Source organism: Suncus etruscus, chromosome 1 (genome assembly GCF_024139225.1).
Source record: "Suncus etruscus isolate mSunEtr1 chromosome 1, mSunEtr1.pri.cur, whole genome shotgun sequence".
Taxonomy (NCBI): Eukaryota; Metazoa; Chordata; class Mammalia; order Eulipotyphla; family Soricidae; genus Suncus; species Suncus etruscus.
Window position 1 is genome coordinate 150,656,332 of NC_064848.1, and position 18,718 is coordinate 150,675,049.

The following is an 18,718-nucleotide window of genomic DNA, read 5'->3' on the forward strand; positions in this document are numbered from 1 at the left end:
GCCTTATTCTTAAGAGGTTTATACTGGTGTTTAGAAATGAAATGTCATGAGGCTGGAGAAATAGCATGGAGATAAGGCATTTGCCTTTCATGCAGGTCATTGGTTCAAATCCCGGTGTCCCATATGGTCCCCCGTGCCTGCCAGGGGCTATTTCTGAGCAGATAGCCAGGAGTAACCCCTGAGCACCGCCGGGTGCGCCCCCCCCCCAATATAAAAAAAAAAAAAGAAATGAAATGTCATAGTGTCTGCAACTTTAACTAACTCAGGAAAAAAAGTTCATTTACACACAATCCTGTGATAACTCTTTTTACTTGTTGTTTGTTTTCAGACAATTGCTATTAATAGGGAGCCCTTTGATGATGGGTAATTTCAAATCTGCAGATATGTGATTTCAATCCCCTGGTTTGCCAGGCCAATGCAGAAAGTGCTCCCCACCCCCAACAAGACAGTGTCCACTTCAGGGCGCCCCCTGTCTGTGTCCTGAGCACATGAATCACTTAATAGAGTGTACTTACTTAAGTCACATTTCATTTCACCCAGTACCACCCTTTCGCACCCAACAACCAAACCTCAGGTCCACTTCAAGACAGCCTACTGCACTACTGCTCTGAACACACTCCATCTTCTCTGATTAAAAAGGCATGGTTTGAGAGCTGATATTTCTTAACCATTCAATAGATATAAAAACCTTTTTATTAGGACAGACAGCCAGTAGAGTGGGTAGGGTGCTTAACTTGCATGCAGCCAACCTGGGCCCTGTCAGGAATGATTACTGAACACAGAAATAAAAGATGGTTTAGAGCATTACTGGTGTGGCTCAAACAGCCCTAAAATCTTTTTCTATCTTTTTTTAAATTGAGTTTTCATTTAATTATTTGTTTGTTTGCCACACCTAGTAGTACTCAGGAGTTGCTTACTCCTGGTTCTTCTGTATTCAGGAATCACTTGTGACAGGCTTGGAGGACCACATAGATGTGAGGGATTGAATCTGGGTCAGCTGCATGTAAGGTAAGTGCCTTACCCTCTGTATTATCTATCACATTGGGCCCTTTACTGAGTTTTTAAATATTACCAACAATGTCTGAAAAGTTGAACACCTCGCCCACTTCTCCCCAGAAGCCCTGTGACTTTTATGACTGAGTATTCTGTGAATTCTACGTTATCACAGAGCTGACTACAACAAGAGAATGCAAATGAGCAAGATGTCAACTATCCTTGGGGACATGAGTAAAGAACATTAAAGGACTACCCTGTACTAATCCTGAAACTTCTCTGAGGTTTAAGCAATTTCAACATACAACTCTGGGGAACATAATTGAAATAATAGAGATGTGGATAAGAAAAATAAGTAAGGAAAGAACAAAAGCTGCAATGTTCCATACAATAATTGAGGCAATAAGTCTAAGAGGCAGTGAAGGGGATTAAGGGTCATTTTCCAACAGAAATATCAGTGCTCTCAAAAGTGAGAAATCAGGGTATTGAGGAAACTTGTAGAGGCATGAAGGAAAGATATTTCAGACACACACAAAAAAAAGTTATCCCTGACAAGCCAATCAAGAAGCTTCAGGTGAAATCTTACCTTAGTCTTAGTAGCCTAAGTCTAAGGTTTTCCAAATGTTGGTGTCTCATTTTAGAAAGGCCTAGAAGGACCAATGTGCAGGGCCCATCTCAGGAGAAGCAAAGAGGAATGAATCAAGATTGAAAGGTGATGACCTCAATATCTCCTGTCCCCTTTCCTTGGGGGCCCCAGTACAGTTCCCCTCAGACCCTGCTAGGTTGCAAGGTCAGTATGAGAGGAGGTGGTTGATGTGACCACACTAGGAACAAATGTGCCATTTGTGGAGTGTACAGTGAGATTCATTAAGCAAATATTAGCAGAACCCAGAGGCAGCGCCAGGCTAATGCACAGACATACCCAATTCTGTTCAAAGAACCTACTGGCTTGGTGCTTCCCTTGCTGCAAAAGCCAGAGGGCCTGGCTGGTGGTTGAGCAAAGTTGTGAATCTATGCTAGCCTGATTCCTGAAGGTCAGCCTGGCAGCTGGAGTACCAGTGGCACTACAGGCTAGTGGTTTAGAAGTCCTCTGGTCGGAGTGTTCACTCGCCCTATAGTACACTAAGATGGCATGTGTGGCTGGCTTAATGAACACAAATTGCAGTATTGACTTGAATGCCATTAACGGCACACTCCCCAGAATCTGTGGGTTCAGTCTCTCTCCATCTCTATCGGGTTGCTTAGACATTTAGAAAAAGTAATGAGCTTGAGCAACTCCTTCCTGATGGGAAACCAGCTACTTTACTTCCTATCTCCCTTCTAAGTGGCATCTGAGTGGAAATTTCTCAAGAACTGCATTTCTTAAGCACTAGCACCTTGATAACAGGCTCTCCTATGGTCTCCTTCTGGACTCCAGAATCTAACTTTGTGGTTAGTTTTTATTTGTTCTGAGGCCACTTCTGACAGTGCTCAGGATTCTGTGCTCTGGGATCACTCCTGACTGTGCTTGAGAGATCGAATGTGTTGCCAGGGATTGAACTCAGGTTAGCTATATACAAGGCAAGCACTCTACCCTTTCCACTATCTGTTTGGCCTCTCAAGAGTCCAACTTTATACCAGTTCCCCTCTCCTCAATGTTGGCCTTAATAATCATCCTAGAATTCCAGCAGTTTCTTCCCAGCAGTTGACAGGGTCAGTTGAAAGTACAAAGGTCTGGGGTCAGAGAGATAGCACAGCGGTGTTTGCCTTGCAAGCAGCCGATCCAGGACCTAAGGTGGTTGGTTCGAATCCCGGTGTCCCATATGGTCCCCCGTGCCTGCCAGGAACTATTTCTGAGCAGACAGCCAGGAGTAACCCCTGAGCACCGCCGAGTGTGGCCAAAAAAACAAAAACAACAAAAGTACAAAGGTCTCTTGTGTCAGAGGACCAAGATAGGAGTCACAGAATCCTACTCTGATTCAGCATTCTCGTGACATTCCCACCTCTTTTGGGGCCCACCAGACCCTAAAGATGGGAGACACTCAACAAAATTGGTTGGGATTCGGACTCCAAAAGCAAAAAACCAAACTCCCTTAAAAGTAACTGGACTTGGGCTGGAGAGATAGCACAGAGGTAAGGTGTTTGCCTTGTATGCAGCTGATTCGAACAGACGGTAGTTCGAATGCTGGCATTCCATATGTCCCCTGAGCCTGCCAGGAGCGACTTCTGAGCACAAAGTCAGGAATAACCCCTGAGTGCTGCTGGGTGTGACCCAAAAAACAAAAAACAACAACAAAAAAAAAGTAACGACTTGAGGGACTAGAGTGATAGCACAAGGTTGGGCATTTGGCTTGCACACAGACACCTGGGACAGGCTTGGGTTCAATCCCAGAATCACATACGGTCCCCTGAGCCTGCCAGGAGCGATTTCTGAATGCAGAGGCAGGAATAACAACTGAGTGCCACTGGATGTAGCCCAGAAAAAACAAAAGTAACTGGCCTTAGGATCTTAAATGGCATTCAAAGACTTTCAAACTGACTTTGAGGAACATCTTTTTTTTTTTTTTTTCGTTTTTCGGGCCACACCCTTTTGATGCTCAGGGGTTACTCCTGGCTAAGCGTTCAGAAATCGCCCCTGGCTTGGGGGGACCATATGGGACGCCGGGGGATCGAACCGCAGTCCTTTCCTTGGCTAGCGCTTGCAAGGCAGACACCTTACCTCTAGCGCCACCTCGCCGGCCCCTTTGAGGAACATCTACCCAAAACAAAGAATAGGTGAAAAAAAAGTATGATTTGCATCTTCCTGGCAATTTTTCATGTGTCTTTTTCTCATCTTCATTTTTTTTTTTTTTTGGTTTTTGGGCCACACCCGTTTGACGCTCAGAGGTTACTCCTGGCTATGTGCTCAGAAATCGCCCCTGGCTTGGGGGGACCATATGGGACGCCGGGGGATCGAACCGCGGTCCTTCCTTGGCTAGCGCTTGCAAGGCAGACACCTTACCTCCAGCGCCACCTACCCGGCCCCTTCATTTCTTTTTTAAATAGCTTCTGTTCATCTCTTCTCCCCAATTTTTGATGAGGTTAGATGAATTTTCTTGGTAAGCTCTACCAATGCCTTATATAACTTAGGTATTAACTTCTTATCAGATGGGTAAAGTTTCTTATTGGATGAATAGATTTCCAATTCCTGGGCTGTCTTTGCATCCTGGTTATCATTTACTTTAAAGTGCAGAAGTTTTTAGTTTAATGTAGTCCCATTTGTTTATCTTTGCTTTCACTTGGTTGGTAGGCCAATGATGTTCCATCCTAGAATATGTCTTTACTTCAATGTTATGAGCAGTTCTTGTGTTTTCCTCTGTGTACCATATGGTTTCAGGTCTGATATCAAGATATATAGTATGATAATACTATATTATCTGTATTATACTATAATATGTTATAGTATATATTAGACAATGGACATGATAGAGGGAATGCAGTTAGAATAGATAAGGGACTACTATGATAATATTAGTTGAAAATGATCACTCTGAGCAAGAACTAGGTATTAAAAAAATAAAATGATATGCATGATACTCCTTCAATAACTGTACTACAATCCACAGTGCCTAAAGGGAAAAAAGAGAGAAAAAAAAAACAAGAGAAAGAGATAGAAATGAGGTGTTTACCATGAGGCAGACTTGGGTTGGGTTGGGCTAAGGGGGAACAAGAGGGAAACTGGGGAAATTGGTGTCAAGAAATGAATACTGGTGAAGGAATGGGTGTTGAAACACTGTATGACTAAAACTCACTTATCAACAACTTACAACTTTTCAACCCTATATTTCAAGGTGACTTAATAAAAAAAAAAAAAAAAGAAAAGAAAAACCATAAAAAAAGAAAAGAAAGAAAATGTGAGCCAGGAAAAAACAAATCCTGGCAATGTCAAGTCAGCCCCAGGCCAAGCCCTGGCCAAATTCCAATGCATTCATTTTTCCATGGAAAAACCTTTCTTATCCCAGACTCCAGATTGCTTTACACAGGCGGTGCACGGAGGAGCCAGCAGGCTGCCTAGCTCTGGGCTCAGTGACATATGGAGGACTCTGAACTGTTCTGCACATCTACTTTTCTCCTCCCAGCAGTAAAGCCTGCAGATAAGGGTTTCAGGTGAGCTCCTTGCTCTCCTGGCACAGTTCCTAACACCAGTGGGCACCCGAAAGCTAGTGATGCTGCTTCCCACTCCTACCTACTATCCACAGGAAAAACAGAATTCAGAGAGCACCACCAATGGATTCCTCCCTGAAAGCTGAAGGCAAGTGGATCCCCACAGGCTGAAAGAGATGCTACCAGCGCCATCTGAATGAAATGAACCGTGGTATAATTGGAAATGACAGAACGAACATACAGCCAGGATGATCATTCTAAGAGTCAGGCTGGTTGGCTGGTGAAGCTGGCCAGCTCCCAAATGTGCTTGGAGCTGGCCCATCTTGGGACTGCTCAGTGTATCCTGAAATGAGGCTCCAAATTTTCCATTCTCCTTTCCCTCCTGCTGACAAGGACCACTAACTATTCTCTGCAGAAGTCAGGTGGAACCTAGATTCCCTAAGTTTGCCACAGTGCTCTGGTTTCAGAGGTATCACCTGCATCCCTTGAACTCTACAGAGAACATAGAGATGGTCTAACGATGCTGTGTGCATGCTTTTTAGCCTCCTCCTAGACCATCAACACAGGAGCAGTGAGATGTGCTACATGCACTCACTGCTTAGATAGGTGTGATTTAGGTGAGGTCTACAAGGCAGGGAAGAGGGAGTAGAAATAGGGAAGAAAAGGAGAGACATCTTTTAAAAGCCTGACCCTCAGCCATCCCTACCCCCACATGTGAGAGATATTCACCCCCCCCCCCAATACACAGAATAACTCTGGAGAACATGTGTCAACTTAAAGTGAATCTCTATGAGAAAGACAATAGTCCGATAAGGCAGGGTGACAATGTCCACACACAGCCCGTCCACAGCTCTCCTCCCATTCTCCTCAGTCACATGGGCATAGCCATGTCACCTCCAGTCTAGGGTTCAGGGATGCCAGAGGGAATAGGCTGATCTTCAAGTATGGAAATACAAAGATAGAGAAAAGAAAGATCAAGTTCTAGAATTATGGAGTGAATACAATGAAAAAGCAATACTGGATTCCTGGCTAGTCTCTCTCCCCTGCCTACAGAGTTGGCACTTGTTGGTACTGCTGCCAGTAGCAGCTCGGTTGCCCAGATGGCCAGTGCCATCATCCCTGGGACTCCCTGCACCAGACAGAGAGATTAAGAAAGTGAGTGTGTTAGAGACTGAGAGAGTATGTGAGAGATGTGTGTGTGTGTGTGTGTCTGAGATAGACTAAGAGTGAGTATATGACAGGGACAAGATATGATTGTTATACACTGAGTGTATGAGTGACAGAGACATGGTGTGTGTTATAGACAAAGTGTGAGAGAGAGTGATGTGTGAGAGACATGATATGCTTATTAAGAGTTTATTTATAAGAGTGTGTGTGTGTGAGAGAGAAATACATGGTATTCTTTTGAGTATGTATGTGTATGTGTGCACATTCGATGCCTCCACCTCGCTGCAACCAGAAGCTTTTTTCTCTCAGGCCATTTGCAGATCCAATCCCCCAGAATTTTTCAACCATAAAAACACTGAAAATAATGTTCTAAATGCCTCCCTCTTTTCCCTGATTCTTCCTACAGACTCCCACACCAGCTTTCCAAAACTTGTATCTAAAAGCATGAAGAAGGACTTGGAGAGGGTGAGATTAGGGGTCTGGCTCCAGCATTAATCAGGGACTACCCCCAACTCGGTGCTTGGGGGTCGCTTTGGGCCATGCTTGGAAGACCTTGTAGTACTAGGGATCAACCAAGGATAGCTGCAAAGAAGACAAGTGCTTGAACCCCTCTGGATCTAAAGAACCACTTATATAGATTTGCATGAGAGCTGAGAACACTCCTGCCTACTTGTGTGCTCCTACACACAAAGATGTATGCTGACAGGTCCCCACACCTGAGCAAGGACTCACCCCCTCACAGCCACTTTCCCCACAGAGAACACTCACAGATGAACCAGAGCGTGAGTCCGCCTCCTCTTCCACCCTGCACATATCTCATCTGTACCTCAACCCCCATGGATCTGGGAACCTCCTGACAATTCTCTCAACCATGTGGATATATGGATGAAAGACCCTGACAATAATAAATGGGTCTGGAAGAGAGAAAGGGGCTGGGACTGGCAGTGTAGATGAAGACAAGAGACGGGGCATGAAAAGGCACGCAAGATGCTCCCACAATCACTCCTGTGATACATTCAGAGGTTGGTTAGGAAATCAGTATTCATTCAGTTATTTTTGTTTGTTTTTGGTGTTCAGGGGTTACTTCTGGCTCTGTAGTCAGCAGTCACTTTTAGCAGACTTGGGGACCATATGGGATGCTGGTGATTGAAACCAGGTCATCAGTGTGCAAAGCAAATGCCTTATCTTTGTGCTACCGCTCTAGCACCATCACTCTGCTACTTTTACTTTTATTCATTTTGTTTTTTACTTTTGGGTGGGGAAAACACATCTAGTGATATTCATGTCTTACTCCTGACTCTCTGCTCAGGAATCACTCCTGATGGTGCACAAGGGACAATTTGTAGTGCCAAAAGTCAAACCAAAATTAATCAAGTACAAGGCAAAAGAAAAAAAAAAAAGGCCTTAATCCCTGAAATATCTTTCCAACTCCTCAAAAAAAAAAAAAAAAAAAAAAGAGTAAGGTCAGGGCTTACTCTTGACTCTGTGCTCAGGGATCACTCGTAACAGTGCTTAAGGAATCATATGGGATGCCAGGAATTGAATCCAGGTTGGCTATGTGCAAGGCAAATGCCCTCTACCTACTATACTATTGCTCTAACTCCTAAAAATTATTTTTAAATAAAGGCCACACCTGGTAAGATTGGGCCCCACCAAGGCCACATCTGGTACCAAAGTTAGCTGTGTGAGGGAGTCAGGCAGTGCTGGGGATCAAACTCAGGACCTTACATATTAGGCCTGTATCTTATCTCTTGCCATCCTGCAACTATTGGCAAAATGGATTAAAACAGTTTAGTTTGCAGATTAGAGCTGGTCCACAGGTGCAGAAGATTGAAAACTTCCCACCTTAGTTATAACCTGCTAATCTGTGGATCCATTTGCAGGATATGTGCTGGTCTGCAGGTATAAAAAAAATTGAAGAAAACTGGATTAAAGAGAGCAAAAATAGTGAAGGAACCTCAGCAACAGAGTGAGGAGGATGAGGAGCACAGGAACCCTAAATGTGATGATGATGTTCCCTGGAACACCTGCTGACCTCTGCTATCACACCTGGGATGACACATCAGGTTTCAGCCCCTAATGCTGGGGCTACCTTTGAAGCTTTGTGAGTCTAGAAGCAGTTATTCACTAGTTCATTCATTCATTCATTCATTCACCTTCATCTGCTGCTTTTAGATGTACCCTGGAAATTTTACTTTTTCAAGTGCATTATCAGAATATTGAAGGAAGATGTAAAAGGTTGCTTAGAACTGGGATAGATGAAAGACAGAGAGAGACTGAGGGGTGGGACAGAGGAAGAGTGAAAGAAGTATAAGGTCAGGGGCCGGAGAGATAGCATGGAGGTAGGGCATTTGCCTCACATGCAGAAGGATGGTGGTTCGAATCCCAGCATCCCATATGGTCCCCTGAACCTGCCAGGAGTGATTTCTGAGCATAAAGCCAGCCAGGAGTAACCCCTGAGCATTGCCGGGTGTGATCCCCACCCCCCAAAAAAACAAAACAAACAAAAAAAAGAAGTATAAGGTCATAAAACAAACAAGGAGGGAGGGGCTGAAGTGGTAGCACAGCGGTAGGGCACTTACCTTGCATGCAACTGACCCAGGACGGACCTCATTTCTATCCCCGGCGTCCTATATGGTCCCCCCAAGCCAAGAGCTATTTCTGAGCACATAGCCAGAAGTAACCCCTGAGCGTCACCGAGTGTGGCCCCCCAAAAAAAAAAAACAAATAAGGAGGGAGATGGGGGGCATTAGTGGTAGGCAGGTTGTGCTTAAAGAGGTGTTCTTAGTTATGACAGAACCCAACTACAAACATGCTCGTAATCATGATGCTTAAATAAGATATTATTTTAAAACAAAACAAAAAAAACACCAACTGCTTCCAAAAATAAGCAAACACAGACCACATTTATGATTTTTCCTTGCCTCCCCATATCCCCTCTTTTCTTTTTCCTGGTAACAGTGAAGTCAGGCCTCAGAGTAGCATGCTTTGCACATCTGATCTCTGGCACAAACAAGAAAAAGAAAAGTGAAGGAACAGGTTCAGAATGTAGACTCCTAGCAGGAAGACTGGACTTGGAGTTTATGGGCTATCCTGTTTGCTCAAGTTTACGATGAGCCTCAATGATGCAATTCCAGAGTCATGATTAGCCACTTGAGCAAAACTTGCCTGCATGGAAAGTTCACGAATCAGCTATGTATTCCTCTTATCTAACCACCTTTACACACATACTTGCATCACATGCACAGGTCCTCTGCACTGTGCAAAGTTGCTTGAGCCTGAGCATATAGTCAAGAGTAAGTCTTGAGCACCACCAGGTGTAACTCAAAAACAGCAACAACAACAACAACAACAATATATATATATATATATATATATATATATATATATATATATATATATTTTTTTTATCAGGAGTTGAAAAGATAGTTCAGGGATTAAGGCAAGGCCAGGCCCGGGAAGCACTCTGAGCAAGCTTTTCAAGTTTATCAACTCCATCTGGTATTCCTGAAAAATTTTCTTTTCTTCTAACCTTCTCTGGATGCCTTGAGTTCTCCCTTCTTAATCAGACCCGGATATGGTTCAAATTCTTATGGTAACTCTTATAAGCATTTCCAGAATAAATCTCTGCTCACATGGCTTTACCAATAGGTGAAATAGGTGAAACTGAAAGTAGAAGGGAAAGTATCATAAGTATTACCAGAGGACTTGTTTTTTTTTTTTTTTTTTTTTTTTAGTTTTCATTACTTTTTTTTTAATCTTAGTAATCAAGATAGAAAAGCCATAAGCCCAAGAGCCGGATCCATAGTACAGTGGGCCTTGCACAAAAAAGAGATGAGGCCTGGGTTTGCTACCCAGTTCCCCAGATGGTCCCCAGAGCCCCACCAGGAGTAGAGCTGAGTGTAGCCTCAAAACCAAAAACAACAAAAGAAAAACTATAAGCTTACTTTTAGAAATGGCATTTTTCCACTTTCCCCATTTTTCTGGACCTATGCAAACAACGGCGACTGCCACTATCACACCTTTACTATATTTTTTTACTCTTATCCTTTAAGGAAAAAAAATACAATTTACTGAACTTAAAAACAAATGTAGAAAGCCTGTCTCGAATACAGGCAGGGGATGGGAAAGGGGGAGGGGGTAATGTTACACTGGTGAAGGGGGGGTGTTCTGTTTATGACTGTAACCCAACTATGATCATGTTACTTAAGTAAAAAATATATTAAAAAAAAAGAAAATAAACATGGAAATATTAAAAAAAAATCCGTCCCTGTGGTATATAGAGGAAGAGTTTGATCTTTTAGTCTGGGGTATGTAAGTGAAATAGGTCTGGAAGCTTGCAAGTCTGGGGGAGCAGGAAGGGCTTTTTATTAACCCCTTGAGGGTCTGCTGGTTTAGAATCTCGCCCGGAAATCCAATTACTTGCCTGGGGTGGGAGTGGGGGTGAGGGGTGTCTATCTGATCCCCAACCTAAGTCTTGTCCCAGGCCTTCCAGGCCCACCAAGTTCCTCAGAAAGAACCTACTCTGGCCGAAGGGGGCCAGGAAGGGGAGATCCCAGAGCCCAGAGGGAAACCTCTGTCCGCCCTCTGCAGTCACTGGTGTGGTCGGCAGAGTGTGGTTAGCACGGGACACCCCCCTCGTCCCGCCACAGCGCGCTAGCAATGCCCAGGGGTGCAGATGCCTTCACTGCCACTTGCCACCTGCGGCTTTCCGGGAGCCAGTCAGTTCCTTCACTCCTGAGCCCAAGGAAATCTCTCCTCACTCACTCACTCACTCACTCACTCACTCACTCACTCACTCACTCACTCACTCACTCACAAGTCCTGGGCAACACTGGGTGGTCCAATCCCAAAGCCCCAGTACGAAATAGATTTGGGGGGTGGGAAGCCTTCTTCATTCATCCAACCCAGCTTCTCTCCTGCTTCCATCCCAATGACTCCCCCAAACCCAAGCAGTTGGAGAAAGTGAACTAAGGATCCAGCAAAGAAGTTGCAGTGCATATTAATATGGTGTGTGTGTGTTTTGTGTGTGTCTGTGTGGTGTCAGGCAGCAGAGAACCTGGATGGGGTGCACGGTGGGAATGGGGGTGATGGGTACATCCCCACCATGGGACAAACCCTTCCTGCCACACAAACCAATTCATCCGCCGGGTCTGGCCAAGTGCAGGCGCCACAGGGCCGAGGGGCCCTTCCTTGCAAGGGTGGGCGTGGAGAGGGGTGCGGAGGAGTAGCGAGTGGAAGAAGGGGGGGTGCAGGGCGCAGGGAACAAAGCCCCGGGACTTCGCGGGGTCCCAGCGCCCTTCTCCAAACCAAGCTGGGCGTGTGTGTGTTTGGAGAGCAGGTACGCGGGTGTGGGTGGTGCGCGCGCAGCGAACCCACCCCCGCAGGCCCCGTTTGGGTTGTGTGTGCGGGGTCGCGCCGCCCCTCTCCTCCTCCCCCCGGGGTCCTGCCTCAGTGGCTCACCCGAGCGGGGGTCGAAGGTGACCACGAACACGGCCACCACCTGGTCCTCCTCCACGTCGCCCAGCTCCAGGCGCCCCGGCTGCAGCAGCACTTCGGAGGCGCCCGGAGAGACGGAGGGGCGCCCGTCCGAGGGCTCAGCGCCGCCCCTCGGACCCCGGTTCGGACCCCGGCTCCCCGCCTGCAGCTCCGGGGCCTGCGGCGGGGACACGGCGGGGCCCTCGGCCCAGCGCAGAAGCGGCGCCGCGTCTCCCCGCTCCACCATGGCGAAGTGAAGCGAGGCGGAGCCGCGGGCGCCGAGGGGCGGGCGCAGGGCCGGCTGCGGGCACTCCCCTCGCCCGCCAGCCTCCGCCTGCTTCGACCCAGCGGGGGGCCCCGCACCTGCCCGAGCCCGTGCCCGGTGAGCGCGTCCTTGGCCGGTTCCCTCCCTGGTGCTGCGCGCTGCGCTCTGCGCTCTGCGCGCGGGTGCCGTGCGCGCCTGCACCTGGGCAGCTCTACCTGGGCCCCTGGCAGGTGCCCTCCGGCCCGAGACGCCCTGGGCTCTTGATACTACATGTTTTGCATGCCACCATCCCTGGTGGACGCCACTGGTCACCTAGACCGCGACAGATGCGCCTTACATAAGCCCGGATGTGTGGCCGGAGCTGTAAAAGGGAAGGGCTGGCAGGCAGAGGAAGAGGCCGGCAGGGTGTAGACCGGACCCGCTTGGACCCCCTTTCTGTCCCTTGAAAGGAGCTGGGTTTGGTGGAGCGTGCCCGAGACTCCCCAAAGCCATCTCGATGGCTCAGTCTACACGGATGGAGCTTGGCGTGTCCTTGGGGGACAGGGGTGTTGAGGGAACTAAGTGTATAAACAATGAAACCCGCCCCTCCTCTTTTCTCGAATGACAATACCGTTTCTGTGGACTCCTCGGTGCTATGTCATGGATTTGGGCTTGGGACCAGCAGCTTTTTTTGTGTGTGCCAGAGAATTGTTTCCTTGGAAAAGGGGTGACATCATATGCCTGGCACACAAGCTCTGAAGCTTCATGCACATTATTCCTTGGATAACTCCAAGCATGTAGATCACAGGCTCCTTCTGGGAATAGGCTAACAGCGGAGAGGGGGTTCCTAGAGTTTGGGGTTTGGAGGTATTGTGCGTCTGAATAAGTCTCTCTTCTCACCTCATTCTCTCTCAGGATTCTAAGGATTCTCGCTGTTCCTCCCAGACCTTCTGAAAGCCCATTTGGTCACCAGATTTCTGCTCTCCTCCCTCCCCCAAAGACTGGGGCACTCAAAATGTTACTTCTAATTATAAAATGACTCATGGAAAAGCCTCAGTTTCCCAGGTCAGCAGCTTTCGATCTGGTCTTTCTTCCCAAGAGGAACTTTCTTTTGCAAAACCCCTTTTTACCACTCCAGCACCCTCTCTTGTAATACCCTCAAGATAGATATACTAAGAAATAAATTAATAGTCGTTAATCCCAATCTATTTGTTTGATAAGTAGAAGGCAGAACTATCCAAGTCCTAAGTATCATTTCTAGTCTTCGTTGGTGTATAATTTCCAGGTCATCAACCATCTGGACTACATTCAACTTTGCCAAAGCCAGGCTCCACCAATGATTGACAGCTAAGCAATGAATGAGAGTGGACTCTTCTCTACAACACAATCCCCACCCCACCCCCCAACTAGATTTAACCTAATACTCTGTAAAGTAGCTGTCTAGGAGTGCAAACAGGGGAAGGGACCGTATTCATATTTGGCACAAAAGAATCTCTGACCCCGTCATCAGATTTGCCTTCTGGGATTCTACTGGATTTCAAATAATGATCGGAAGGGAACAAACTAAATTTAGCTCCTGGAATAGAGGTGGTGGTGAAGGAGTTGAAGGTCAGGAAGGACCAGAAAGGCAACTGCTTTCAGAGGCCAGAATGATGTTATATTTTTGTCTAAGGCCCCTAGAACACCATTTCTATAATTCTTAAATAAAATTACTTCACTCAATACTAAAGATAGCTACATAAGATAAAATACATTAGATAAGAGTATTTTTTGAGCTACAGTCTTACCACTGGGATGACCATTCAGGTATTGCTTATCCTGTCTTATCAGTTGTAGGGTACCTTTATTTTTTTTTTTTTCATTTGCTGTAATTGCTGTATGACTTAGCACTGCTGCAGGCCACTCAGAGGTGGACTTATCCCAGAGAAGACTTGTGTTTGCTTTTGTCAGCCATCTGGAGAAACCGCCAACCTGCGACTGCTTTGAGTTAGAATCCCAGCTTGAGGTTCTGAGGACCAGATTGACAGTGTGAATTCAAAATAAAATGTTTTATGCATGAAATAGAACCATTAAGAGTCTTGTAAGCCTAAATGGTGCCTAAAATAATTAAGGCTCAACTGTGTAAGGGAAAGCTTTTTCCCTTCTCTCCCTTCTCTTCCTGCAGCCAATGTGTCAATTTTATTTGTGACAGTTATATATGGGCTAATCATATTGATTCTCCTGGGGAATTTCTTTATTCTTAGCGGCATGAAAAATAATTTCAAAGCTTAAAATGAATATTTTCCTTATCTGTGTTTATGTGTCAAAAGCACTGCGTATCAACTTTGATTCTTTTCCCTAATAACATCCAAAAAAGGATTAGTCATTTTAATGGTCTCTGTGGTATGTATGTTTAAAAGAGAATTTAACCATTCTCTCACTGTTGGACAATCAAGTTCTTCCCTTTTTTTCCCCCTTTTTTTATTTTATTTAAACACCTTGATTACATACATGGTTGTGTTTGGGTTTCAGTCATGTAAAGAACACCCCCCCCCATCACCAGTGCAACATTCCCATCACCAATGTCCCAAGTCTCCCTCCTCCTCACCCGACCCCTGCCTGTACTCTAAACAGGCTCTCCATTTAGTTCTTCCCTTTTTTATTGTGTCTGGTGTCTGGGGCAGTCATCATGTAGAAAATGGGAGGGGCCAGATAATCAAAACCTCTGTTTAGTCCCTTATTTACATGCACATTTGCATTCAGTATATGCAACCTGATTGGTCAGTTCCATACAACACTTATGGATAGAAGGAAGAAATATATAACCTTGATAAGTGTTGGTCTTCTTGTGTGGAGTATTCTAGTGTTACAGTGAGTTTGCTGAGTTAACTGTCTCAGATGAGGACTGCTGTCAATGCTGCTACATACACTGTAAAATAAAAAGCTGTGACGCCAAAGCTCTCTGGACATCAGAATGATAATCTATGGGCCACCCACAAGAACTGACCCCTCAAAAAAAAAAGGCAAATTCAGTATAAAAATTTGACCAAACTAAACTAGACCCTATTGTTTGCTCAGTCCTGTGCAAGATTCTGGAGTAGCTATGAAGACATCCCTTTCCACCGTGCTTTCAAGCAGGAAAGGGAGCTTCAATCCATAAATAAAATATAGACCAATGATCACTGCAGAGTAAGTATGACCGTTTGCTGATTTATGTTAGGCAGTAGAGGTAGCAATACAGGGGCAAAGAATAAGGTCTTAAATAGCTGATTTACATGTATCAAGGGCTTCAACTATATTTTATTTTTGCTCACCTAAGATATTGCCAGTTAAAATTCCTTGACTGGGCTGAAGAGATTGCAGAGTGTGTAAGGTATAAGGTGTTTGCCTTGCATTTTATCCCCATGTAGTTCCTGACACAAAGAGAGACCTCTGGGTGCAGAACCAGGTGTTTGCATTGAGTACTGCTGGATGTCTTCACCTGCCCCCGCCCCCAGTTTTTAGGTGAAAGTGGCATTTTATTGTAAGTTAGATTTTGTAATGGAATCTATCATGGTTTCAAAATAAACATTATTGATTTGAGGCTTCTTTAGAGTATACTGTCAGCTCACATACCTTCCTCCAGTCTTTTAGCTTTCATTGCTTTGGTTGAGTTTGTTACACAATTAAAGTCTGAGAATTTTGGTTGAATATAATTTTTTTCATATCATTCCTATCTCCTTGTATACTCCCTATGATGTTTGATTTGTCAATATAGAAGTTCTGAATTTTATGTCATTAAATATTAAGGTACTTTGTGATTTCATCAGTTGCCTTGGCATTTAGAAAGTGAGTTTGACCAACACTCACTTTTATTTTGTTCTAGTCAACCCTCAGATCAATACAATTATCCTGAAACAGTGACTTATCCTGACATCCTCTGGTATATGATCTGTTAATCTTTCATAAAGGAGCAAAATACGAAGTAGAGCAAGAAAACCTCTTCAACAAGTGGTGTTGGGAAAACTGGTCAGCTACATGCAAAAAATAAAAATGAACTTTTTCACAACTTCTTTGACAATTGTTTTTATATTTTCTTTTTTTAATATGTAAAAATTTAAAGCATTTTGCCCTACTAAGCATTTGGGGTTTTTTATTGCCTAAGCATATAGTGTTACTGAATCACCCTGACATTTTTTTTTTCATTCAAATTACATGAGAATCACATATTTGGTGGTGATGATTACACATCTTCCTCAAAGTCAACCATTGTCTCTCCTGGGGCATGGAGAAAGAGAAGAGTGAGAGAAGAAAGAGAGAGAGGGACGAGAGAGAGAATTTATCTTCAGAGCAAACCAGCTGGCAGATATACTGCTCTAGAGAATATACCAATAGTCCTAGACAGGAATTCTTATTGTAGAACGAGCTGGGATATCACAGGGTGAAATGAAAAAAAAAATGTGAGTGGAGAAGAAAAGCATAACTTTCCCAGTGGTTTAAGGAATATCAACATCCTATCTGTCCCATAACTGCAGATCCCAATTTAGGTCCCAAGAGGACCCAGAGCCCAGGGCATCTAGAGACATCCTGAAGGTCTGACTTCAGACAGACAGACTCTCAACTTCCTTATATGTATTTATTTTAATTTTTTTTCATTTTATTACAGCATTGTAATTTACAAGGTTATTGACAGTTGGGTTTTAAACATACAATATTCCACCCACAATCCTACCACCAGAAATAACTTCCTCCACCAGTGTTTCCAGATTCCCTCTTTAACCCCTAGCCCTAGCCCGCCATTTTAACAGGCACTTTTTTAAATTGTGAAGGCCTGAGTCTCATGATCAGTGTTACTGAGTCTGTGGTTTGGATTTTTAGCTTTGTCATCACCACTCAACGCAGCTGAATCTCCTTGACCTCTACCCCTTGTTACTTCTCATCTGATTCTTCCCTCCATGCCACCCCTGCCACCTGATTTCTTCCCTTCTCCTCCCTATATTCTAGGACCAAGAATGCTCTACTCAGTACCCCCCTTTATACCATTACATTTCCTCATCCAGCCATTTTAAAGAACACATGTAAGTGATATCATCCTTCTGAGTTTCTTCATTTAACGTAATACCCAGTTTCATCCATGTTGCAGAAAATTACATGATTTCCTCTTCCTTATAGCTACATAGTATTCCATTGTGTACAGGTACCAATTTCTCATGATCCAAGTTTCTGTTGTTGAAGCTTCCCAACAGTTGTTATACAACCAGCCACACCAGCTAGAACAACCAGGCTGCACCTGAATATCTACCTCCCACCCTCTTTCCTCCCAAATTGTCTGCACTGTAGGCACCAACTTGAAAAAGCAGCAAAGCACCTACCAGAGGAGGAATTCAGAGGAGCAGGAACAGCTGGAACAGCTGTGGAGAATAAACAGTTTGGAAAAAAAAAGCCAGATTATTTTAAGTCAACACAGTCCTAGTTCTGAAATCTCTTCAACTGGCATTGTAGCTGACAGTAAAAATTTGGAAGCCTGCTAGGAGGCACCTCACTGTCTCTCATGGGGACAGGTGAGATCTTAACCCTTAGGTTCACTTTAGAAATCTCCACTGAAGGCCAATGTGTGTCAAAGCCTGTTGAGGGGGCTAGAAATCAACCATAAAGAGAGCAGGAGTTGAATTTTCGAGTGGACAAGGGGTATTGTTTGCTGTTTGCTTTTTTTTTTTTTTTTTTTGGTCATATCTGGTTTGCTCAGGACTTATTCCTAGCTCTGCATTCAGGAATCACTCCTGATGGTGCTTAGGGGACCATGTGGGGCATTATGGATTAAACCCAGTTAACCATGTGCAAGTCAAAAGACCTGCACACTGTAGGATCTCTTCAGTTTGGGAGTTGACCCAAACCTTATAGAATTTGGTTTCTGTTGGAGGTGGGGTGGGAAAGGCAGACAATTTTAAAATCCTATTATATGAAGGCCAAAGATAGTCCAGAGTTAAGGCACTTACCTTCTGTTCTGGGTTTGACCCCTGCCCCCATATCACATTCATTCCCTTGAGCAACACAATCTTAGTTGAGGTGCTGTACATCTACCTGGCTAATCTCCATCCACCTCTTACACCATAAAACACCAGGAAAAGTGCTCAGATCAGATCCCTTTTCTGGTCATTGAATCCAGTGAGAACCTCAATCAGTAACCAGTGTTTCTGTGGGGCACCATGTTTTCCTCAGAATCTTTATACACCTGCAGCTCAACCATTGCTTTTGTTCATAGAAGAGCATTCCAAGGGAAAATTTGGGCCAGGAAAGAGCTTGAGTGGAACTGTAGAGTCTCAGCATCTAAGATGTTTTCTCCTTTTATTCATTATTTATTGGTTTGTTTTTTGTTGTTGTTTGCTTTTTGTGTGTGTATGTGGCGACATCTCCTCTGGTCTCCTTAGCTCTGCCAAGAGTGATCACTGACTATAGAGTCAACAGTTCTGTTTTTTTATTTGGTTTTGGTTTGGGGCTATACCTGGCAATACACAGGGTTTACTCCCAAGTAAACTCTGAGCTCAGGAATCACTTCTGGCAGGCTTGGAGATCATAGGGAATGCCGGGTTTCATACCCTGGTAAGCTGCATGCAAGGCAAATGCCCTACTGGCTGTACTATTGCTCCACTTCCCTGGGTCAACAATTCTGAGCACAGCTGAAGGTTCCCTTCCCCACCTTCTGCCCAAATCAAATGAATAAATCTACTCAGGTCAGATTCTAAGAAGCTATTTTTC

At 44.7% G+C, this 18,718-nt stretch overlaps 1 protein-coding gene across 1 annotated transcript in view; it reads right to left on the reverse strand.

The window, feature by feature from the left end:
• DENND11 (DENN domain containing 11) overlaps positions 1–12,007 on the reverse strand; it is a 39,307-nt gene extending 27,300 nt beyond the window's left edge. The window contains exon 1 of the mRNA XM_049774931.1: positions 11,746–12,007. Within this exon, the coding sequence (XP_049630888.1) occupies positions 11,746–12,007 (262 nt within the window). The remainder of the gene's footprint in view (positions 1–11,745) is intronic.
• Between the last annotated feature and the right edge of the window lie 6,711 nt (positions 12,008–18,718).